General features: G+C 49.7%; 1 protein-coding gene across 1 annotated transcript in view; it reads left to right on the top strand.

Annotated features, from left to right (window-relative positions):
• Nucleotides 1-25,805, top strand: part of PKD1L1 (polycystin 1 like 1, transient receptor potential channel interacting) — a 1,386,277-nt gene that overhangs the window by 1,167,691 nt on the left and 192,781 nt on the right. Inside the window, exon 55 of the mRNA XM_085607392.1 lies at nt 5,417-5,500. Within this exon, the coding sequence (XP_085463518.1) occupies nt 5,417-5,500 (84 nt within the window). The remainder of the gene's footprint in view (nt 1-5,416; nt 5,501-25,805) is intronic.

Below are 25,805 nucleotides of genomic sequence, written 5' to 3'. Positions count from 1 at the left end.
TCGGGGCGAGCTGATTTTGGAGCCTCTGACGTCACTCTGAAAAGTGATTTTAGATCTTTGGGGATTTTGAGCGAGCAAGATGTGGAATTCCCCACACCCTCACCCCACCTCCAGCTCACCTCACCTCCAGCTCGCCTCACTCACTTGAGTAACAGTGACGTGGCATGCAGATGACTGTAACCAGCAATAGTAATACACATACCCTTCTGACCCTGCTAAATGACATCGACATACAACATACCTAACCAACGCTTCTATTCCAGAGGTGCTCAATAGACGAGGGTCGCATCTATCAGCGGTGCAGCAGGCGCGGTCGCACTGGTGCCGTGAGACCCGAGGAGCCCTCTGCACCAAATTTTGGTTCTCTTTTACTACCTAAGTGCTTGAAAGAAGGGGTATTTCCTTGCTTGAAAATGACCTGCTGCACTGTTGCTTCGCCACTGTATTCGACCCGCTCTTTGAACCTCTCTCAAAATCGGGGGCATACAGCAGGCCCCCCAAACCAAGTCAATGAATAGCTGTGAGATATGGATGGGTTAAACCAATTTTTCAGGGTGTTGGGGCCATACTTTTGCGTTAAGCCCGCTGCCAGTCTTCATCCTCTTCCTCTCTCCCTGGCTTCTCTGCCTCATACCGACCCTCCTCTACTCTTCTTCACTCCATGGCCTCACTCCCTGGCTTCCACTCCCTCATACCGACCCTCCTTATTCTTTTCACCACTCCCTTGACTCTCTCCTTCACATGGCCCTCCTCATTCTCTTCATCACTCCCTGGCTTCTCTCCCTCACACCAGCCCTCCTCATTCTTTTCAACACTCTTTGGCCTCTCTCCCTCACACCGGCCCTCCTCATTCTCTTCATCACTTCCTGGCCTCTCTCCCCCACACTGGCCCGCCTCATTCTCTTCATCTCTCGCCTGTTGGTCACCACCCTAAGTATGTGCATCCACGGTCCCTCTACTAATTTGCCCGTCTCGACTCCTTCATTACCTCCCGCTGCCCTCGAACCCAAGCCTGTCCATGTTGTTGCACATTCTCTTCTGTTACTGCATCGCGTCCTCTCTCATGAGCTCCTCTCCTTGTCAGGAGTGTGTCTTGCTGTGCATTACCCTCCCAGGTTCTTTTGTGTTCTCCGTTCCCACCTCTGTTCCCTAGCGCCCCCCCCCCACCCGTGACTGCATTGCTCACCTTCACACTGATTTACACAAAGAACATTTTAATAAACATTGGCGGCGTGGACTATCAATAGAAAGCTAATGACTTTAAGCGCAGCCGAGCAGTGAGATGTGCTGCGCAGTCTCCGTCTCGCGCGTCTCTCACTGACCCCCCTGCCCCAAAATGTCTTTTAATTCATCCTTCGTTGCCCACCTCTCGTTCCTTCCTGGCCCCACCTCCTGAGTCCTATCTTCCTCAACCTGCCTGTTCCTTCCCCAGCCCCATATATTTCATCTCTCTACCCATGCTCTCCTCATGCTTTATATTAATTCCCTTCCCACCAGTGGCGCTCTCCCCATACTCCTTTCCTCTCATTCACAGCATCTCTCCCTCTTGAGCCCACTCTTCTTCCCATCAGTGGCATCCTGTCCCCTCCTTACCACATATCCGTCCCTTCACCTCTCTTTCGCCTTAGCCCACTCCCTGCCCTCAGTAGAATCCTTTCTTCCTCCTCATGACAACTTCTTCCCTCCTACTCTTCGTCTCTCTCCCTCTTCATCCCGCCCCTTCCCTACAGTTGCTCCTCTCTCCCTCTGTCACATCTTCCCTCCCAGACCAGTCTGCCTCTCTCCCTCTTGATCTTACGCCCCTTCACTCCATGCCTCAGTGTACTACGATAAAAAACCAGCATTGGCATAGCCAATAGGTCTCGCTTATGGGACCTTATAAGTATTTAGTTACAATAAGACTTCAAACCATGGCAGGGTTACAATCTTGCGCACATCCAAGATCCTGTCAGTTGTATAAATCAATATCTGGAAAATGCTCTAGGGAACATCAAGGGGGACAGCCACCTATGCCCCAATGTTCCTCCGTCACACGAGTAACAAAAGGAAAATAACTTGAAGACAAAAAGACGTTCCCGAGCAAGAGCAAGGCGGTTGAGCCTATGAATAACAATTCTTAATAACAATTACAAAAAAATGATTTAGAGTCCGATAAGTCAAACAAACAAATTTCTTCTTTTATTTCCTTAATCTTCTTTGTTCTTTCTCAAATCTTCCACAGTGACAAAACGCCAAAGTAAGATCAGTAGCCACCACGTGTTTCGTCTCGGGTGAGTTGCCTGGCGACTTCCTCAGGGCTACAACAATAACAATAAAGATTGTTCTATTCAAGATATTTGTCACTTTTTTTTTTAATAACATCCTCACATGATCTCAGTGCAAAAAGGTCCAGGCAATTAGTGCAAATGTGACACAGATAGAAGGGAATAAGTGACCATAAGTAGGAGAAAACTAAAGATATCCACCCCGTGAAAAACTAACCAAATAGTTAAGGTGCTACCCCGCACCAAAGAAACCAAGAGAAAGAAACGCGCAACAGAGGATCTTACTGATCTTACTTTGGCGTTTTGTCACTGTGGAAGATTTGAGAAAGAACAAAGAAGATTAAGGAAATAAAAGAAGAAATTTGTTTGTTTGACTTATCGGACTCTAAATAATTTTTTTGTAATTGTTATTAAGAATTGTTATTCATAGGCTCAACCGCCTTGCTCTTGCTTGGGAACGTCTTTTTGTCTTTAAGTATTTAGTTATGCAGCACAATATCCTTGGTGCAACAACATTATCTGTTGCATGGTTAAACACTTATAAGGTCCCAAAGGCGAGACCTATTGACTATGCCAATGCTTGTTTAAAGTTGTTTGTAATTTATGGGACGTGCCCATGCACTTATATTTCCCTCTCAAATCCCTTTTTTAACTGTAAAACATCCCATATCCCTTCCGTAATCATTTCCTCAATACATAATACTTACCTGTACCATTGCAAATGTATTTTTACCCAGTGATTTTGATGCCTCGAATTAATCACTTGAAGGTGTTTGAATTATTCGGTAAATAATCCAAAAGGACGTCCCTGGTTTGCACTTTGTTCTGAGGTCCAGGAGTAAAGATGGAGTTCTGATATACAGAAGAATTATGTTCCAGATTCTGATATACAGCTTGAGAGAGCCTCTCTTCCATTTATTCCTTATTGCACATTTTTTGTCACGTCTGGGGATGTGGCTTACCAGGATGGTTGGTTCTATTGCCAGGTAATGGGTACCTTACAGATCGGTTACTGGTTTGTAAGTGATGCCAGAGATTTTGCGGATGATGTGGGCCTTGCGGGCAGCCTGTGTAAGTCCTTCAGAGTGGCAGCTAAGTGGCCTTATTTCTTTAGTCCTTCGCTACAGCAGCAGCCTCAAAACGATACGCATTATGGAAATCAGGGTGGAGGTATGAGCCATATGTAGACCACGGTCACTATCCGGATGGGATGACCGATGTGTGGTCAGTCATGCTGACATCTGGGTAAGCAGGGGATGTAAACTGCATTTATTTTTCATTGTTATGGGTTTGAAGGGAAAGTTGCTCTAAATCATCAGCCGGGATTGTGTTTGTGATTGAAGAGAGATGGGTTGTGATTTGCAAGAACCAGTCCTGGGCTTCCTCACTGCCTTTGGCAAAAAGGAGGACTTGATCTCTGCAGGGCAAACACCTTGATTAATGTGCACACCCTGCCTCGATGCGTGTGTGCAGTGAGTATGAGGTGCCCTTTCCACAACTAAGCAGATCTATTTTTATTTAGCCTTAGCCACCCACAGACGTCCTCTGTTTACCATCAGAATACCTTCACAGATTAGTGTATGCTGTAAATGAAATATTAAGTATATTAATAATAATACTCTTTTTTTAAAATAAACTCTCTGTATCTTCCACGAAGAATCACAGTCGATTCACCACAGACAACAAACCTCTGTGAAGACGGCAGTCATGCTCACATCACCGCGCGCATCGTCCATATTTCTACCTCAATGTCATCTAGATCCCCATGACTGGAACTTACTGCCCCAAAGATCATAGCTTTCCCCTCCCTCTGTGGGAGCAAAGCGGTTTTAAAGGGCCACCTTGTGTGATGGAAATCAAAGGTTGTCTACGGAGGGATAATAAATGATGCTTGTAACAAAACGCTTCATGTAATGTGTGCATTTGTGTTTTTTTGTTCTCTATCCATTACAAACAGTATCATTGCATAATGCTTGAGTCGCCATAACCGCCTTCTCTTATACATCGATTGTGCATATTAATTTATGTACCGACCTTGTTTATGTTCATCACTTCTGTTCGAAATGTCACATCGCTCCTGTAAACGAATGAATAAAATGAAATGAATACTGGGAAATCATCTGACAAAGTACACTTTTAACAAATATCGTTATTACATAAATCAAAGTAACAATAGAAACATGATATTTCTGGTCTTCGCTGTATTTTATCCTTCACTAGCAAAAAACATTACTTAGTGTTTAGATTTTTCAGCAAGTTTGTGTACACGTGAGCATAGAACAAAGACCGCTGCTACGGTGGAGGTACTTGTGCATATTCAGTAACTATCATATTCAAACCACAAATAATTTCCTTAATCAAGTAAAAAGAGTTTGTTGCTGTAATTTTAAAATCTCATCTTAAAGATACACTTCCAAGGATGGTTTTGGAGAGACTAGAAACTGATGTTCTCGCCCGTGTTAAGTGATTTGGAACCTAGCCTGACCTACTCTGGAAAATGAATGTCCAGGTGTCTAGTGTTACTGAAGAGATAGAAGACAGCCAAATAGTGCCATAGACTACAAACACTACCCACGTTACCTCTAAAACTAGAATGCACAATGGTGGCTCCTTAATCACTGTACACTCTGCTGCACGGGTATTCTCCACTTAACATTCTGCATAAGAGAGTACCCTGAATGACACACTGAGGCAATATCGTGATTTACACTGGAAATTATATGAGCATGATTTACAATAGCAATATTGGACAAGGGGGTGGAGAAGCAACCCTTGACACCAGAGAGGTGTAAGGCCTTTGCTTAGCCTGCACTCTGCTCTTCTTCCCCCAGCCACTGGCAATTCAGATCTCCCCCTTGGCATAATATTGCAAACGTGCAAAAGTGGTGCTATTTTGATATAAATTCGAAGGGAAATGTATTAACTGTTTTAAAGGTATAAGAAATAAGCATAAAAGTGTACTCATCCCATCACGATGTACATTACTTGGTTAATGCTGTGCAAGAGGATTAAACAATCAATTAGTCTCAATAGACTGATAGACCAGCCCTTTTATTTCTTTACTCCTTAATAAGTTTGCAACTTTTGACCGTCACACATGTTCTTTTTCATATTGTATTTGTCTTTTTACATTTCCGAATATTTTTTCTCAGGCAGGTCCTGTTGGAGGAAAATGCTCTCTCATCGGTTCTCCTATTATAAGGCAACTGAGAGTTTTTGAAAACGCCTCGTGTGTGGTAAGAAGCTACAACACGAGTGGAACTGTTTAATGTTTGAAAGGATTATGGGTGCTCATCTTGCATGCTGGGTAATGTGGCATGGTTTCAGACAGGTTGGGCGATTACCATGGTAGTGCGTTGCCACTGGATATTTTCTCTAAAGCTTTGCTCTCTGCTGCTGTTTCTGCTGAGAAACCAAATGAGCAGAGTACCGTTCACCTTCCAAAGCAGCAGCCTTCAGATGCCTCGATCACATCAAACATTGCATGAGCTCCTAACTTCTTTAGGATAATGACAAGGTAGCAGTAGAGGAAAATGAGCTGTTCTGTATATTGTAGAGTGTTGGGAGCCCACAGTCTCCAAAATGCAAACCCACAGCCAAGAAGCACCAAAGAGATTTCAAAAAGAACCATGATGCAGGCAGAATGACAGCAGCAAGGATCATTTGTACATATGTAAGCGGTGGAAAGTGAGAACAAGAAATAATAAATGAAGCTGCCAACTGGTCACACTAACAGTCCAATCGCCTAGTCTGGAATCCCGGAAGAGTTCCCGCTGAGATTCTGGAAAAAAACACAGCGGTTCAGGCAGAATGCAAGGCAGAGGCCCATTTGTGTAAGGAGAAGCTTAAGATGAAAAACAACCCTTTTCGTGGGAAAAATGAAGAAGAGGCTTCCAGTAATGCCAGTGCCTTGGTGAGCCAAGGGTTATAATACATGCTAGGAAAATAACGAGATATTAAACACCTTAAAATATATAATATAATTGTAATATAATATATGTATCTAAAAATTCACCAAGTGCAGTCCATGTAGAATCCATTGCTGACATGAGTGCCGTGACGCAGTAATCCAAAATAAGTGGACAATAAATGATTGCCCTTCGAAACCAGCATTGGTGAAACCAATAGGTTTTGCCTATGCATAAGTTATTGGCTTTGCCAATGCGTTTTAGCCATGTTGTACATCAGTGTGCCTGCTGTTCAGCATGGCTAAAAGTTAGTGTCATAGAGTTGCGTCGCGTGGGGTGTCCTAGAGCGGAATGGTGAATAGTGGAGTTGATGAAAAAAATAAAGGTTACAGGGACATTATAGTTAAGCTCAGATTATACGCACACAAAACCATGGAAATTCTGCAGTTAGAGTTACCTGAGCTAACTATAACTTACGCCCCTCAATGCACTGTTTATGACCTCACATATTACATCACTCACTTCTGAAAGAGACAATTAGTTACAGATTCCTCACCTTAGAATCACCCCCAGTCGTCAGACTGGATCCGGAGAATTTTTTTCTTCAGCAGTACCTCAGCGCGTCGATAGGTGGTGTCGGTCGACTTTGCGTTTTTCGTTGGCGTCATGGTCGCCGGAACGACAACTCGGAATCTACTTAGACGCTGCCCTCGCGCACTGACATCAGTTATTTCTTTTTTCATGCCAGCAAGCACAGATCCGCAGAGAGCGGTACCTCGAGTCACTTTTTTTTTTATAAACAACTTTTTATTAAATTTTAGAAGGGTCGCACTTGGCGCAGTACACAGCTGTTTTGCCTACAACTATATAGGCCGTCAGCCATTAGACACGAACACCATAGGGCGAGGGCCCAGGAAATCAGAGGGGCATGCCATATCCCAAGTGTAGAGGTACATGCAGTCTCAACCACGGACACTCTCCCAAGCCCAGGAAGCTCTATGTCTACCAATACCTTTACAACAGAAGAACAAGCACTAGCACTTGCCGGTGCGTCAGGGAGCAGTAGCAGATGCAAAAGGCCCCAGCCGCGCCCCATGCAGGCCCCCTTTCTAGTACAATGTAAAGTTCTGGGAGGGCAGCGGAATGTCCCGACTTTGGTGTACTGCCACCGTAACTACGCCTAGTGCCATGTCTTCCTAGGCCCAGCAGCGCACAACCGGGCCAGGCAGTACGCCCCCCCGGGAGGCCCCCACCCCCGTGGACCGCCCCCGGGGAGACACCCCACCCCGCAACTCATGCCTCCCCAATCACCCAGCAAGAACATCTAAAGTAAAGACTAGCTCCATCATCGCTAGACTGATCATGGCAAAGGAAGGACGCGCAGCATGGCGCCCCAGACATACCTCTATATCGCCGCGTGCGAACCCTCCAGAACAGTCCCTAAATAGGAGACCAACTGGAATAATAATAACACTAATGATAGAAAAGGAAATAGATAACGTAAAAGAGAAAGGAAAAAAAAAGGGGGAGGGGGGTGGGAAAGGGAACGGAGAGAAAGGGACTGGGGTAGAGCGAGGGGGGTCGGCGAGGGGGAAGGAATGACATCAACACTATCACCAGCCCATGGAGGCCGGGAGGGCCCAGTATTTCAGAGGCAGGAGTCTCCCCCCGCCCAGAGGGTGGCAGAGGCTAACCCAAATCATCTATCATTCAGCGACCCCCAAAAGCCCCCTGGATCCGCAGGACACAGCGCATCATCGAAGAGCCGCAGGGCCCAAAGTCGTGGTCGTTGCAATCGAGCATGTTCCAAGCGCCCTAGGTGGTCCACCAAAGGCCTCCAGAGTTTCTCGAAGTGAGTGTCGTGGAACTGAAGACGTGCCGTGAGCAGCTCCATCGCCACCACATGCCACAGGCGAGTGAACCATACGTTTATGGAGGGCGTCTCCGCCTTTTTCCAATAGAGTGCCACCGTCTGTTTGGCAGCACTCAGCATGTGGAGGCTCAGGTGCCGATCACGACCCGTCATGGTTCGCGTGTTCGCTGGTCTGAGGCCCAGTACCACCACCAACGGGTCCGCAGGCAAGGGGTATCCCAGAACCCGTTTGATATGGCTTAGAGCCTCCTTCCAAAAGATAGCCAGGAGGGGGCATGTCCACCAAATATGGATAAAGTCACCCAGTGCCTGCGTGCAGCGCCAACATAGGGGGGATGTCGTGGGGAACATTTTCTGAAGCCGGGCAGGGGTGTAATACCATTGAGTCATCACCTTGTAGGCCGACTCCTGCTGGGGAATGCTACGTAAGATTTTCGGAATATCCCTCCAGAGCCTGGCCCACTGAGGGGGGGTAACACCTGAGCCGGGAACAGTCTGCCAACGCAGTTGGTACGGGTGAGGGTCCGGGCGCTGCGACCGCTGTAACACCCCGTAGATGCGGGAAATCAGTCCCTTATACGCCCCAAACGTACGGGCCAGCTGTTCGAACGGGGTGAAGGGTCGCGTGACCGCCCGAGTCAAGGAGAAGCCCTGAATCCAGTGCCGAAGCTGGATATACTGGAACTTGTCGCTGTCCTTCAGCCCAAATTCTAGCTGGCATTGGGCAAAGGACTTAAGACCACCGCCCGCGAAGAGATTCCCAATCGTTCGACATCCGGTTTCCGTCCAGTTCGCAAAGTAGGGCGGACGGCACGCCGGGGGGAACTGCGGGTTACGTGCAATCGGGGTGTGGGGGGATGGGAAGGTGGTAAGCCCCCGGCGAACCGACACCCTATCCCAGATCTCCAGGACCGTCTTGGTGGGTACGGCCATATAAGCGCTACGATGGCGCGCCTCCCGGGGTAGCCAGGCATGGTCCCACAATGGACGGCAAGTGACTGCCCGATCCATGTGGAACCACACCTTTTCGCTCTCCCATGCCCCCCATTCCAGGACATATCGGAGATGCGACGCCCAGTAATACTCGAGGAGGTTCGGGCAGGCAAGGCCACCCCTATCATGGGGGAGCATCAAGAGCTTATTAGAGAGGCGCGGCTTCTTTCCGCCCCATATAAAGGCCACCAATTCGCGTTGCAGTCCCTGTATCTGATGCTCCGGAATCGGTGTCGGCAACGTCTGGAAGAGGTAGAGGATCTTCGGCAAAATCGGCATTTTTACCGTATTAAGTCGTCCGAGCCAGGAAAGCGGTAGGGCTTCCCACCCGCGCAGGTCCTGCTGGACCGAAAGCTTATACTCCTGCCAATTAGCCTGCGTCCAAGTGGCCAAATCTGGGATCAAATTGAAGCCCAGATAGCGCACAGACTCAGTCGCCCATTGATACGGGGCAGTCGCTTGGAGCGATCGAAGCTCCTCGGCCGGGATCGAGATATTGAGGGCCCAAGATTTCGTACGATTGATTTTAAGCCCGGAAGTGCGCTCAAAGTCTTGGAGTAGCCGATGTAATGCTGGCAACGAGCGCGACGGGTCAGATAAAGTAAGGAGAAGGTCATCTGCGAAGAGAGCGATCTTATGTTCCACCCCCCGAAGCGATATACCCCGGACGTCGGGAGACCGTCGTACCATGATTGCAAGAGGTTCTACTATCAGCGCGAACAGCAGGGGCGACAGGGGGCAGCCCTGCCGTGTGCCCCTGCAAATGGGGAAGGCCTGCGTGAGCTGGCCATTCACGTGCACTCTAGCCACCGGCGAAATATAGTGGGCCATGATGAGCGCCACCATCCTCGGGCCCAGGCCCACCTTCTGTAAGACTGCTCGCAGGAACGACCAGTCCACTTGGTCAAACGCTTTTTTGGCGTCGAGCGAGAGTAAGCAGGCAGGTATCCCCCAATGTTTAGCTTTCCCTACTATGTGCGCCACTCGACGAACATTATCTGCCCCTTGACGGTGCTGGATAAACCCCACCTGGTCCGGTTCAATGAGGTTGGGCATGTGAGCACTAATCCTCTTGGCCAAAAGCTTAGTGTACAGTTTAAGATCTGTATTTAGCAGGGCAATGGGCCGATAGGAGGAGCAAAGGGTATGGTCCTTCCCGGGCTTTGGTATGAGGGCTATTTCGGCCATCGCCATATCCAGCGAGGGCCCCGTCCGCTCGTCAAATGAATTAAAGAGCCGGAGAAGATACGGCTGTGGTTGCGGCCAAAAGGCGCGATAGAAGGACACCGGCAGCCCATCCGGGCCTGGTGCCTTTCCCAGCGGAAGATCACTCAAAGCGCCAGCCATTTCCGCCGAGGTGATGGGGGCTTCCAGAAGCTCAGACTGACTCGCGCTCAACGGATCCCAAACACAGGCGCCCATGGTAGACGAGATCAAATCCGCCCTCGGTGGGTCGGCGGTATACAAGGTCGCGTAGAAGTCCTGAAACTCCTGCAGCTTATCCAATTCCGTGACAGCCCACGACCCGTCCGCCCTCCGCAGCTTCGCAACATGGGCCTTCGCTGCCCGCGTACGCAGGCGTCGTGCCAAAACTGTGCCCACCTTATCTCCCCCGGCGTAGTATCACTGCTTAAGCGCCAGCAGGGCCCACTCCGCCTTGTTCGTCTGATGTGCCCGGAGCTGGCCGCGGAGGATCGCCAGGCGTCTTTTATGCGCCGCCAGCGGCCGCTCTTGGTCCGTTTTTTCCAGCATCTGGACCTCCCGCATAAGCTTGGTCTCATAGAGCAGCGCCTCCCGCGCCCTTGCTGCAGCGATGGCAGTGAGAGTACCCCTTATGGTAGCCTTGAACGCGTCCCACAGGAGGGGAAGGGGGGTCCCCGGGAGATCGTTCGCCTCGAAATATGCCAGAACGGCCGCCTGTATTTCCTCCTTGTCCACCGGGTCCCAAAGGACGTGGTCCGGAAACCGCCACCTACAGGAGTGCGGAGGACCAGTGCGGCGCTCACGTAGACACAGTTCCACGTTGGCATGATCGGATATGGAGATGGTAGAGTGCGCCGCCGCAGCCACATCCCCAAGCAGGGCATGAGAGACCAGCAACATATCTATACGAGAGTAGGAGCGATGTGCATGTGAATAGTACGTGTAATCGCGCCGGCCCGGTGAGTGGTATCGCCAGACATCGACCAGGTTTAAGGCCCCAAGGGCGTCTTTGACCGCCGCAGACATGGCCCCCACCCCGTGGAAAGACCCCCACAGCGATCGAGCTCCGCGTCCCACACCAAGTTAAAATCACCGCCCACTACGAGGTCCGTGTTCACCGGCTCAAGGTGTTCCCTGATCAGCCTGCGCAAAAAAGCATCTTGACCCTGATTGGGAGCATAGAGGTTGCATAAGGTAAGCGCGCGATGTCCCCTCCTGACCTCAACCTGCAAGAAACGTCCCTCGCCATCCCTAACCACCTTGGCAGCACCCGGGGTTATCCCCGCCCTGCAGAGGATAGCTACCCCCGCCGTCTTGGTGGTAGCCGAGGCCCAGAACTGCCGAGGGAAGCGGGGGTGAGCCATGCGGGTGACATCTGCCCTAAGGAGGTGGGTCTGCTGGAGAAGAATTATGTCAGGGTTCTGGAGCAGTAGGTACCGCCATATTTGGCGGCGCTTGTTGGGAGAGTTAAGCCCCTTCACGTTAAGGGAGAGAATTTTCCACCAAGGATCCAACGTCATAGCTCCAAAGCCACAAGGGAAGCAGCACGGTCTCCTATCATCCAGGCGCTAGCCTGACCCCCCCGCCAAAGGGACATCAAGGGGAAGGGAAGGAGGGGGGAGGAAAAGGGCCAAAGGAAACAAAACAAACCATGTAAACACAGAGGCGGCCAACATGGCCAACTTGTCCTATTCCAGTCCAGGGAGTAGCCAGGCACTACGGCACAAGCTGTCCCGGAGATGTCACTCTCCCATGGATAGGCGTGGGGGTTCGTCATCGCCAGACCAGGAGACCCAATCACAAAGGCCCGCTCCGGGCCGCCGCCTCCTCGAGAAAGATGAAGTTCCAGCAACAGGCAAAGGCTCGCAGCCAGCCACGTCGCCAGGAGCAGGCAAGCTGAGTCCTCCTGATGGGCCATAGTCCGATCCGACAGAAGGTCTGCTCAACACCGAAGACCGACTCCAACAAGGGGTGGCCCCCCACGGGGCCTCACTTGAGGGGAGATGCTTGTGAGCTTGACAGCGACGGGCCCCCCTCCAGGGACTTGATGTGCTGGATGATATCCTGCTTGTCCCGGGATGCCCCGCTGCCATCCGGGGAAGAAGGGCGGCGAGATCGTCGCACGGTGGACCACTGTGGTTTCAGCGGAGTTCTGTGAGCAGCAGGACGCCGCACGGGGCTAACCAGCGGAGAGTCCGGAATTTGGAGCAGTTGGGCCGCCTCCCGATAGGAGCGCAGCACCCGGCGCTTGGATTACCATTGGAACATGATGGCGAAGGGATGCCCCCACTGGTAGCGAATATTAAGCTCCCGCAACTTGTCGGTGATGGGCCTGAAGTCTCTGCGGTGTCTGAGAGTCGTAGGAGCCAGGTCCTGAAACAGCTGAATGGACATGCCTTTGTATTGAATTGTGGGTTTATCTCTGGCAGCTTTGAGAATCGCTTCCTTCTCAACAAAGAAGTGGACCCGCGTCAGGATGTCGGGGAGAAGTCCAGGCCGTCCCGCTGGTCCCGAGACCCTGTGCGCTCGATCTAGAGCCGGCGGCGAGGCATCGTCGTCTCCGCGGATGTCATGGAGCAATTCCGCCATAAATGTCATGATATCTGTGCCTTCCGCCCCAGATGGAACACCCCTAATGCGGATGTTGTTCCGGCGCCCCCTATTTTCCAAGTCCTCCTGCTTGATCTGGAGCTCGACGTGTTGTTCCTCCAGGGTCGCCAACCGCTGCCACAGGTGTTCCTGATCCTCTGTACGAGCATCCAGGGTCTTCTCCATGTCGTCCACTCTACCGCCCAATTCCCCCACATCTCTCCGAAGGTCCTTAACGCAGGCCTGCACCTCAGTACGAAGCAACCCAATCTCCGTCTTGAGCTCCTGCATAAACAGCGCCATAAAGGACTGTGTGACCGGTTCAGCGGATGCGCCCGCTCCCGACGGCATGGTGCCCGACTTGCCCCACAGGTCCATAACTGAGGTATCTTTAGAGTCCGCCGGGGGCCCCTTCGCTGCTTTCGTGCGGGTCATGTCGGGAACGCTGCTGGGTTGGTCCCCCTGCGTGGAATCAGGCCCCCCCGGAGGGCACACCCACCTCCAAGTGGCTGCAGCAGTGCGCGCCCAACACCCCAAGGTCCACGGAGGCGCCACAGGCCCCGGGCCCGGCAGAGGAGCCCCCCGAGTCCCGCGTCCACCCGTAGGGGCCCACCGCACCTCAAGGCGGTCCCCGGGTCAGGTCCGGCCCCGTCAGCATTCAGGGAGGCTGCAAGTACCCCCAGAGGAGCTCCCTCCGCAGCGGGCAACGCCGTCGTCTGGTGCTACCCCCGGCTCTCCAAGGGCTCTCGCCCAGTGCTGATCAATCTCCAGGGGCTGGACAGGTGGGGCAGAAGCACGCGAGCGCGTTCCGGGGTCCAGAGCCCTCAACAGTCTCCACAACCGAGGGTAGCAATAGGGCACAGAGGGATAGGCCCACTCTCCGTGGTAAAGGGCACCCGCAGGGATCCTCCGGGCCAGACACCCCGCCAATCCAGGGCCCAAGGGCACGGCCCACAGGCCACCACCAACCAGTCTCGGGGCCCCTCACCACATCCGCCGGCACTCGCCTGAGGTCTCCCCCAGCGCTGTCCTCTCCACTAGGCGCTGCCAGCCCTCAAGATGGCGGCCTGCCTCTCCGCCCCCGGCGCCAGGCACTCAAGCTCCAGCCGAGGAGCGCTGCACGGGAGCCGCCGCCCGGATCTCCCCTCGGCACCTCCACCGCCGCCACACAGTCACCACTGTCGCCGTCCCCTACCAGTGCGTAGCGCCGCAGACAGCTGGATCCGGCTCCCAGTCTCCTCCGCTCTCCAGGGCCTCCGTCAGCGGGAAAATGGCGGCCGCCGCCCCGGCTCCGACGTCCCCGGGGTCCACGGCCCCCGCAGCCCAAGGTCCGCTGCAGGTCCGGTCTTTCCCGGCCTTCCCGGCACACCAGGCGACGCCAGCTCCACCCTCACTGCTGCGAGGTCTCCCGCCGTGCGGCAGCGACAGGCGATCGGGTGACAGGCAAAATGGCGGGCAGCGCGGCAACCGTCAGTCCCCCCGTGGCCCTCCAAGCCGTTGGTCTCGGTCTCCGGGCGCCAAGCAGCCCTCAGCGGGAGCCCCCAGCACTCCGCCACCTGTGGGTGTCAAACCAAGCCCAGCCGCCGCCGCCACTCTGCAGTTACAGGCATTAAAACACGGCGGTAGCCCGGAGCAGAAGCAGCGCACGTCTCACGCCATGTCCGGCGAGACCACGCCCCCTCGAGTCACTTTTTGACTCCGTTTTTGCTACTTTTATCGACACCTTTTTTGAGTCGATCGACTCCTGGTGAATGGAGGGATGTCACATCAGACCGGCTTCAAGGCTTGTGACTCCTGTCACAAACTGATGTCGGTCATGGACCCGCACCTTGTATGCCTTTGGTGCCTGGAGCACAACCACGAACCAAAGTCCTTCTCTGACTACCGGGCCATTAATCCGAAGTCTTTGCGGGAGCGGTCACAAAAGCTTCTCGAGGCCTGGCAGTCCACTCCGCACCGTTCGAGGTCCTGGTTGAGAGGGAGGTCGCGGGACTGGTCGCATCAAAGTCTTCGTCTTCGGGTAAGTTTAAGCACAAGAAGAAGCCAAAGAAGCATCGTCGCTCTTTGCATTCTCATCCGTCGGCCGACGTGGGACGAGGAAGGGAGTCGTCTGGCTCTGTCCGCAGAGCCTGTTGGGTCGACCGGCATCCCTTCCCTCCATTTCCAGGACATGGAGGGACCACTGCCCAGCTTTGAAGCTTTTACGAAGCCTTACATTCTATCTTCGGGCAGCCCGACTCTGCCGGCGCGCACTCAGGCCCCGCGGACTCAGTTGGGGGCTGTAAGCCTTCGACGTCAGTGGCTTCGGCTCTGGTGCCGCAGGGCCCCCAAGGATCCAGACCTAGATTCATATCGGAGCCAGTCAACCTCGTGACACCTTCGGCACCGAATCCAGTGACGACACCCCCACCGCCTCTGACGCCGGTTGTGTTCACAGCTGGCGTTGACCTTGGCCTCCCCCTCGATGAGGACACAGCACCGGATCGACGTCACCTGACGTTGGGACCGGCGCCGATGTTGGGACCGGCTGCTTCAACCGGCAGAGGCCTCCTCATAGCCCCTGCTGCTGTTCAATGAGGCCCTTATGCACATCCTTTTGGGCCCTTGGTCCAAGCCCAACACAGGGTCTCCTGTGGACAGGATGATTGCCCGACGCCACCGTCCTGCCCCGGGCGACCCCATTTTCCTCTCTTCCCATCCTACCTCTGAGAGCTTGGTAGTCCAAGCCTCCATGTCCAAAGGCGCATTTCCTAACGCACCACCTGATAGCGAATCCAAGAAGCTTGGGAAGATGTTTTCTTCCTCCAGCTTGGGTCTGCGGTCGTTGAACACTGTATGCCTATTGGGCCGTTACTTCCACTCGGTGTGGGACACAGTTGCGCAGGTGCTGCCACAGTGCCTGGAGGAGGCCGGGGCCGTACTCTCCCGTGCTGTTGCCAAAGAGAGAGACGCAGCGAAGTTCACCATCTGGTGTGGGCTGGACACCACTGACTCACTGGGCAGGACGATTTCCACGTCAGTAGCACTGACAACCTACACCTGGTTGAGGTCCACTGGTTTTTCAGGGAATGTCCAGGCAACGCTTTTGGACATGCCCTTTGATGGCAGTCGCCTGTTGGCGACAAGGCAGACAACGTGCTAGAGCACTTTAAGAATTCAAGTGCTACGGCCAGATCCTTAGGCCACGCTTTCACCACCCACCCGGCGCAGTCCGCTTTTCGCCCCTTTTTTGGCTATGGAAGCGATGCCTGCCACGTTCCGCCCAGAGCCACAGACCTGCGCATCCTGTCCAACCTTTGCGCCGCAGAGGACGTGGATCTCACCGCCGTGGGTCGGGGGCCAGCGGGTGGGCCTGTCCACCAGCACCCCCTCTGCAACTGCCTCCAAACCCTCCTAGTCCGACTTTTCAGGCCCATCATTCGCCAGTGGGCGGCAGGATTTGCCATCACCTCCCCCACTGGCTCAACATCACGTCGGACAGGTGGGTTTTGCAGATCGTCCGAAGGGGGTACTCCCTCCCCTTCGAGACTACCCCTCCATCCATGCCATCTCAATTCCATCGCATGCTGGAGGATCACCTGGCCCTTCTCCAACAGGAAGTTGCAGCTTTCTTGGCCAAGGGAGCCATTGAACGCGTTCCTGTCCCAGAAGTAGGTCGTGGTTGTTATTCCCACTACTTTCTGGTTCCCAAGAAGGACAAGGGCCTGCGTCCTATCTTGGATCTCAGGAACGTCAACCGCTTCCTCCGGAAGGAGCAGTTCAAGATGTTGACTCTTGCTCAGGTTCTGTCTGCCCTCGACCCTGGAGACTGGCTGGTAGCGTTGGACTTGCAGGACGTTTACTTTCACATTCCCGTCCTGCCAGCCCACAGGCGTTACCTACGGTCAACGGTAGGCCACAAACACTTTCAGTTTACCGTGCTCCCCTTTGGCCTTACCAGTGCCCCACGGGTGATCATGAAAGTGATGGCTGTGGTCGCAGTTCATCTGCACAGATCAGGGGTTCCAGTCTTCCCCTATCTCAACAGGCTGTTGAAGGTGGGCTCGCCCCAGGCAGTTGTCTTCCCACCTCCAGATTGTGGTGGGCCTCCTGCATTCGCTGGGGTTCACTATCAACCTGCTGAAGTCACACCTGGCTCCTTCTCAGAAGCTCCTTTTCATTGGAGCGGTTCTGGACACAACGCAGTTTTGGGTTTATCCTCCCGAGCAGCGATTTCAGGATATTTTGGCTATGGTTCCGATCTTTCAGCCTCTATCCCGGGTGTTGGTCAGAATGACCCTGAGGCTGCTGGGCCTCATGGCCTCCTGCATCCTGCTGGTGGATCATGCCAGGTGGCATATGTGGGCTCTGTAGTGGGATCTGAAGTTCCAGTGGGCACAGCATCAGGGGAATCTGTCTGATTGCTTCCAGATCTCGGAGGGCACTGCTAGGGTGCCTCACAAACCAGGATTGGGTCAATGGCAGATCCCTCTCCCTTCCCAATCAGAGTTTACAGTGGTGACAGATGCATCCCTTCTGGGGTGGGGCGGCCACATGGGAGAGGTGGTGATAAGAGGCCTCTGGTCTCTGGCTGAGTCTGGGCTCCACATCACCCTTCTGGAGCTTCGGGTGATTTGTCTTGCACTAAAGGCATTCCTTTCCGCCATCTGGGGAAGAGTACTGCAGGTGTCCACGTACAACAGCACCGCCATGTGGTACTGAAACAAACAGGGCGGGGTGGGGTCGTGAACCCTCTGTCAAGAGGCTCTCCACCTTTGGGCATGGCTGGAACACCAGGGCATGTACCTGGTGGTTCAACACCTGGCAGGTTCTCTGAATGCCAGAGCGAATTAACTCAGCCGCAGGTGCATGATGGATCACAAATGGCATCTTCTCTCTGAGGTGGTGCAAGGTTTCTTTCAGCAGTGGGGAGAGCCTTCGTTAGATCTATTCGTCACCAAAGAGAACGTGCAATGTCCGCAGTTCTGCACGTTGGAATTTCCAAGGCGGTACTCGCTAAGCAATTCTTTTCATCGTGAGTGGAGTTGCGGTCTTCTATACACCTTTCCGCCTATACCACTCCTACCCAGAGTGCTAAAGAAAATCAAGCACGACTAGGCCCAAGTCATTCTTGAGGCTTCAGATTGGGCACGAAGAGTCTGGTATCCTGAGCTATTACACATGGCCATCAATCCTCTGATCAGACTGCCTCTTCGGGAGGATCTTCTGTCACAGCAGTAGGGGACGGTCCTCCACCCGAACCTGTCCAGTCTCCACCTCCTTGCATGGAGATTTAGCGGCAACAGTTGACGGCCTTCGACCTTCCTCCCGAAGTCTGTAATGTTATCTCAGCAGCCAGGCATCCCTCCACTAAAAAGGTATACACCTGCAGATGGAGCACATTTGTGGCAGGGTACACAGCAAAGGCCGAGGATCCCCTTTCTGCCCCTCTTTCTGAGGTTCTATTGTTACTCCTTTCTTTGGCCCAGAAGGGCACTGCTCTGGGCACTCTTAAGGGCTATCTCTCAGCCATTTCAGCCTTCCTTAGGCTTCCTGATCAACCTTCTCCTTTCAGATCCCCTACTGTAAATAGTTTCCTTAAGGGGACTTGAACTTGGTTCTGACTTATCTTATATGCGCTCCCTTTGAGCCGCTACATAATTGTCGTCTCAGATGTTTAACTGTGAAAACTGCCTTCTTGGTTGCCATCACCTCTGCCCACAGGGTGAGGGAGCTTCAAGCCCTTTGTTCTAAACCTTCTTTCTTGGCTGTTCATCCAGACAAGGTTTTCCGTCACACTAAGCCTTCTTCCCTTCCCAAAGTAGTTACCGCTTTCCACATAGGACAGACCATCACTCTGCCCACTTTCTTTCTGCCTTTGCATCCTTCTAGAGAGGAAGAGCGGCTCCATCGTCTGAATCCAAAACGTGCGCTTTCCTTCTATCTGGATCGCACAAGACAATTCCGGGAGGATGTCCAACACTTTGTTGGCTACATGGGCGCCAAGAAAGGTCGGGCCGTACAAAAACAGACCATCTCTCAATGGGTCATTCTTTGTCTAAAAATTGGCTATTCCTTGGCGAAAAAGGAACCTCCAGTGGGGTTGGGTGCCCATTCCACCAGGGCGACGGCAGCCACTACTGCTTTGGGACGTGGAGTTCCCCTTCATGACATCTGTCAGGCAGCTACGTGGGCTTCACTGTACACGTTTACCAAACACTACTGCCTGGACAGCCAAGTCCAGAGAGACCGCTTCTTCGGCAGTTCGGTACTCCAGGACTTTCTGGTCTGAACTTGGTTCGCAGACCCACCACAGGGATTGGTATTGCTGGGGTATCGATTCTAAGGTGAGGAATCCATACCTAATTGTCTCTTTCGGATGAACAAGTGATTTACCTTCGGTAACAATATATCTGTAAGAGACATTGATTAGTTATGGATTCCTCAGCGCCCCACCCATCCTCCCCATTCTGCGAACTTAATTCTAGCGTAAGAGATTCCCTTTCAGGGCCGTATTTTCCGTGAACCAGTGGTCAGTGTCTTGCATGGCTCTGCGCTTCTGGTGTGGAATATCGTGTAAAGAACTGATGTCAGCGCACAATGGCAGCGTCTAAGTAGATACCGCAACGTCATTCCGGCGACACGACGCCAACGACAAAGGCAGAGTCAACCGACGCCACCTATTGACACGCAGAGGTACTGCTGAGAAAATATTTCTAAGGTAAGGAATCCATAATTAATCTACGTCTCTTACAGATATAACATTACCGAAGGTAAGTAACTTGTTCGACAAGGTAAGTGACATCACAGATGACATCACTGATAACATCATCCAGTGATTGTGTTTTCTAAAAGTCCGAGTGTTAAATATATATACTAAGGTACTACTAAAGTTACATTAGTATACTTTGTGTACTATTAACGAGTGATACCATTTCTAACAGATATGTGAGTGACTGTGTGTGAGTTGCTGTAGGAGTGGCAGCATTGATGAATAAGTGGGTCTGTGAGTAGCTGTATGGGTGAATGAGTTGGCGTGAGTGCTTGTATGGATGTGTGAATGGGTATGTAAGTGGTTGTGTGGGTGTGTGAGTGGCTGTATGGGTGTAAGACCTGACCTTTTCAGCAGGTTTAGCCCCACATTTTTTGCTTTTTGGCCTCCTGTTTTTGACCCAGGTTGTGTTGGTTTTATAACTATGGACACTACCACTGCTGATCAGTGCTAAAGTGCATATGCTCTCTGTGTAAATTGTTATTATGAATTTGTGTTTCCATGAGTGGCTTGTTTGACTTACTACTAAGTCCCTAGTACAGTGCACTGTGTGTGTCCAGGGCCTGTAAGTCAAATGCTGCTAGTGGATGTGCAGTACTGATTGTGCCACCCACACTTACAAAAAGGTTCTCAGCCCTGCTACTGTAGTGTGTCTGTGCGCAGGTTGATGCTTCTAAGTCAACCTGGCAAGCGCACCCACTTTCTAGGCCTTAACCTTCCCTTTAATGGCATGTGAGTCACTCCTAAGGTAAGCTCAAGGTACCTCTATGGGCAAGGTGTAGTGTCTGTGAAAGGAATGACATTTTGTGAGGTGTGTAACGTACTGATAGTAAAAAATGAAATTCCCTGTAGTTCACTATTGAAAGGCTATCTGTCCCATAGGATAGAATGGGAGTTTATTTATAACATATTATAAATGTATCTTTCCATTGGGACAAGATAGGAAGGTAAAGTTTAGTATGCCTGAACTCAGACTATAAAGATGCATCTTTTAGTAAGGATGATTTTAGAAAGGTTTTTTTTCTTGCTTGGCCATCCTGTGTGCCTCTGCTGGTTTGTGAATTGGCTGTCTGGCTTTGGAGTGACAGGGGCTGGGGATGTTCATTCACTGTAGACAACCACTGGGGGGGGGGCTTGAGGTATATCCTGCCTTTCCTGGATGAGTCAGGGCTGGGCTGAATAGGAACTGTCTCCCTTGCACAATGCTGTCTCGACCTCCTGCCGGAAAGCTGCACCAGAGAGGACAGAACTGGTTTGAACTGAGCACAGAGAATCCCAGAGAACAAACAAAAATGGACTATAAATGTTGGGGCCCAGACACCTATAGCTTTAGATTGCTTCTGGAATTCAAGAGGAATCTCTACCAAGGACAAGAGCTGGGAAAACTGAAGGAGAAGTACTGCTCCTTTGCTGAGTGCCGTTTGGGGTTGGCCTGCAGTGGCTGTTTCTGCCTAGGAGAGGATACAGTCTTTGCTGTGTGCTGTGTCCCCTGCTTGAGGAAGCTCTCCAGGGGTTTGAAGTAGAGCTTGCCTACTGGTTTGAACTCTCAGGGACACAAAGACTTCACCACCAGCTCTCCTGAATTCCTTGCTGGGAGTTCTGATCTGCCAAGAGGTGCCTGTTGCTGAGTTGGGCCTCTGGAGGTTGTTCCTGCTGTGCGTGCTGGCAGCTGGAAAAGAGATGCAACTACGAAAAGCCCAATGTATCCGCACCTGTTTCTGATGCATTGTTGGCACGCGGGATGAATTTCCACGCATCGCACCACTAAAGAAACCAATGCAGGACCTGCCTGCGGCTGGAGAAATCGCTGCATGCCGCATCACAAGCACTGAACTACGAAGTCCGAGATCACTGCACCTATTCCAATGCAGGCCCTGCTGTGCAGCTGCAAGAACCAACACATCATGGGACTGTAGCTGGAGCGATCAACGCAATGCCGTTGCATTGAGAACCAACACATCCAAATAACCCACGCATTACGCCGGGGTGCCAAGGATACCGGGGCCACAGTATGAAACCAACTCTTCACCTCCCCGCACAGTAAGAAACTGACGTATCACCTCACCTTCGGTAAGGAACCGACGCAGCACCTCCCCGGGAGAAAGGAACCAACACATCACCTTCCCTGGTTGTAAGGAACCAATGCATCACCTTCCCTGCAGCTGTTTTTTGTTTATGATTTTGACGGCTCCAAGGTACTTTGTGTTGAAAGTGTTGCATCTATAGTTTACTATGGACAGAACTGTTTTTATCTTCAAAGAAGTACATTTTGATTAATGTAATGTGGATTTTTGTGGTTTTGGTCTTTTTTGGTTTAGATAAAGATTTTCTTATTTTTCTAAACTGGTGTGGTGTTCATTTGTAGTGTTTTCACTGTATTACTGTATGTGTGCACAAATGCTTTCCACACTGCCTCTGAGATAAGCCTGTCTGCTTGTGCCAAACTACCAAGGGAGTGGGCAGGGGTTATTTTAGAAATGTATCCCTCTTACTCTGACTAGGAAGAAGGGCCCCTACTTGGATAGAGGTACTAACCATTGCCAATGAGAGACCCCCATTTCAAACAGGTGAATTATTGGCTGTGTTAGTAGCTGTATGGGTGACTTTTTATGGTTTTGTGCGTATATAATCTGAGTCTAGCTAACATCCCTGTAACCTTTTTTTTCTCAGTGAATATCTAAGATTTTTTTATTCCATTTCCTAACTATTCTATCCCTGTAAACTATTTTCAAAGTATTATGTCCCTGTAATGTTTAGTTTTTTTAGTTAATTTCTAGCGCTTATGTATAGTACTAAGTGTGGTACAGTCCATTTTTTAAACTGTGGACATCATATTTTAATAAATATACTTTATATACGTTTTAAAAGGTAAAAATCAGACCTGTATTAAATGCATAATGTTTTATTAAATGTAAAATGTTTTACTAAATGCTGTTGAACAAGTTTTTTGAAAATAATTTTTGAACACCGCGGTACTTCCGCCTGTCTGAAAACATCAACTAGACTACAAGTACTCTATGGTTATTAGTTTCGATCGCATGATTGTAATGAGTTCGTGAATTGTGATTCATGGATTCACCGAAAAGTAAAAAAATTTGTGAGAGGGTGCATTATTGGCTCTATGAATATGTGCCTGGTTGTCTCATTCTCTGTATCATAGTGCGGCTGGGTGTGTAAGACACTGTATCAGTCTATGTCTGGGTGTGTTAATGGCTATATTGGTGTGTGCCTGGGTGTGTTAGTGTCTTTATTAGTGTATGGCTGAGTGTGTCCATGGCTGGGTCAGTATGTGTATGGGTGTTTGAGAGGCTTTATCGATGTTTGTCTGAATGTCTGAGTCGCTCTATCGATATGTGCCTGGGTGTGTCATTGGGTGGTATCAGTGTGTGCCTGAGTCTGTCAGACTCTGTATGAGTGTGTGGCTACGTGTGTCAGTGGCTTATCTGTGTGTGTATCTGTGTTTGGCAGGTTGTGAGTGAGTGTATCAGTGTATGGCTGGATGTGTCAGCTGTATTGGTGTGTAGCTGAGTTGGTTAGTGTCTGTATTGGCATTTTGCCTCGGTGTGTAAGTGGTGATATCGATGAGTGTGTGGGTGTGTATTGTTTGCATTGGTGTGTGGCTGGGTTTGTCAGTGGCTGTATCAGTATGTGTATAGGTGTTTGAGAGGCTTTATCGGTGTTTGGCTGAATGTCCAAGTGGCTGTATCAAAATGTGAGTGGCTGCATGGGCTTGTGAGTGGGTGTGTGAGTAGTTTTGAGGGTGTGTGGCTGCCTACATGGGTGTGTGTTATATGGGTGTGTGAGAGTGGTTATATGCATCTGTAAATGCGTGTGTTGGTGGTTGTATAGGTGTGTGAGTGGGTGTGTGAGTAGCTGTATGGGTCCGTGACTGGGGGTGTGAGTGGCTGTATGGGTGTGTGAGTGGTTTTGTGAGTAGCTGTATAGGTGAGTATCCGTGTATAAGAGTGTAAGTGAGTGTGTGAATTTGTAAGTGGTGTCTATTTTTTTCATTGTAGTTTGAAACACCCTGGCAATGTAATGTTAAGGAACAACACTGAAAGACGAGGTGCCATTGATCTGTATGAAGAGAAAAAGAAGTGAAAAATTAATTATAATTTTTAAAATGAGAAAATAAACTTACAATTTTAACAATGCATAATGCCATAATTCAAAGAAATCAGACATTTATTGGGCTATAAAGGTAATTTATACTATAAATACGCATTTCATTTCCCTTTCTATTTTTTACTGTTATTAGTTTCTTTACTCGTACACCATAAATGATGATTTACTGTTGAAAGAATCATCATTGAACAGTGGGCGAAAAATCAGTTGGACAGATCGTAGGAAAATAAACACAAAACTGCACATGGTCACTGCAGTTAAGCAACAGTGTGCATTGCACTCAATACAATTTTTAAAAAATGGTTTTACCTATAGTAACACTACTAATTTGTGAAATCTTATCCTGAAAATGAGACCCTCATTATCAGAACTACTTACAGATATATGTAAGGCACACCAACATATGGAAAGCCTTATAAAGACACCACCCCTGGTAGGCAGATACAGTAAATCACTTTCTCAACTGTAATCCTCCTTTGGTCTTCGGTTCCAAAATGAAAAGATGAGAATTTAGTAGCTTAAAAGGCAGTCTTTGCTTGAATATGCCATACTTACATTCTGCCTATCCACATTTACTTTTTACATAGACCGTGTAGGGACCAATTGTAACAGTAACTCCTTCATGAAATAGAATAGCCATAGTAGCATATATTCTTCCATGAATGGATATTTGTCCTGCTTTGAAATGTTTAATCTCTGTTTCCATTTTACTTCCATCTGCTCTGCATCGATGTAGAATTAAATAAGACATTTCCCACTTCTTCATGCACATAATGTTGACATGAGATCTGTTCCACAATTAGGGCAGGTATGGTTTTTGTCTAGCTTGTTTGAGCAATCTGTCAAAAGACACAGTTTTGCAATCTGGTAGTATTAAATAAAGAAAACAATCCGAATCAATTTCTGTACATGATGTGAATGAGCAATCTTCACACTCATGGTTCTATGAGTAAGTCCGTCCAAACTCATCAATACATATTTCTTCTTCTTCTAATACTCCAAAGATCATCATTTTGAGCTCCTGTGCATCCTGCTTAGTGTTTAGAGTAAACTGTACAGATCCACAACATACATCTCTAAGGTCTCGAATATATGACGCACAATGTGTTATTGTCCTATCAACACAGTGTACAAAACAGTCGCTTCTGTTGTTTCTGTTCAATTTCATATACAAGATGAGATAATTGAAAGAGTATATTTAGAACAGCATTTGCATAGCAGTTGATACCAGAGGGACTTGATAACAGGTAACTGCGAATATCTCCATCATTTTATTGTTTTCTTAACATTTTTCTTCTGTCATTTCCTTCTTTCCAGCTATAACAACACTACACTACTTTGTAAGCTTTCACTTTGGACAGATGTTGAGTTTTTCATAAATGGGATACTGTCCTAAAGGAGGAGCATAAACACTTCTGAATCATTTGTACTCTTCAACACAACTTGGGGTAGCACTTACCTTTCTTGCATCAAATGCAACCAAATATAAACCGGACAATGTTCTAACTTGAGATAGGACTGCATATGACATTCCTTCCTTAAACACTGTACTCCCAACATTAACGAATTCCGAATCTACACTTAAACCTTGAGATTTAGGAGTGCTTATAGCATATGCCATAAAACCTAGAAACTGTTTCCGTCGCACATATAAATCTTTCACAAGCACAAAACATACAATGGACATTCCAGTCTGCTTTATGCTATCAATCTGATCAAATTTAATTCATATTTACTCTATCTCACCCCTCTAAGGAAATCTAATGAAATCAGTAATTTTACCCAAACACATTAACTAATCCTTCCTCATCATTTAAATGTCGATGCAAAATTACTCTACAGTTCTTGCAAACATTTAAACATTTCTCCAATCCTGCAGTTTATGAAATAGATTTTTCCAATGAATCTAATTTTGTTTGCAATTTTTCATTTAGGAATACTGTGACACTCTGCTGTTCTTATTTGTCTATGGTTGTCGGTTCCAAAATGTCTTCTTTCTCCAATTTCAGCCATTCTTTGTTGAAAGAGATGAACACCACTAGCGTAGGCATTAGGTAAACACAATTGGTTTTCCTTCTTGAATGAAAGTGAACATTATC

This window comes from Triturus cristatus, chromosome 5_2 (assembly GCF_964204655.1).
Source record: "Triturus cristatus chromosome 5_2, aTriCri1.1, whole genome shotgun sequence".
Lineage (NCBI taxonomy): Eukaryota > Metazoa > Chordata > Amphibia > Caudata > Salamandridae > Triturus > Triturus cristatus.
Note: the sequence above shows the minus strand (reverse complement) of the source record. Positions and strands in the feature narration are given on the sequence as shown.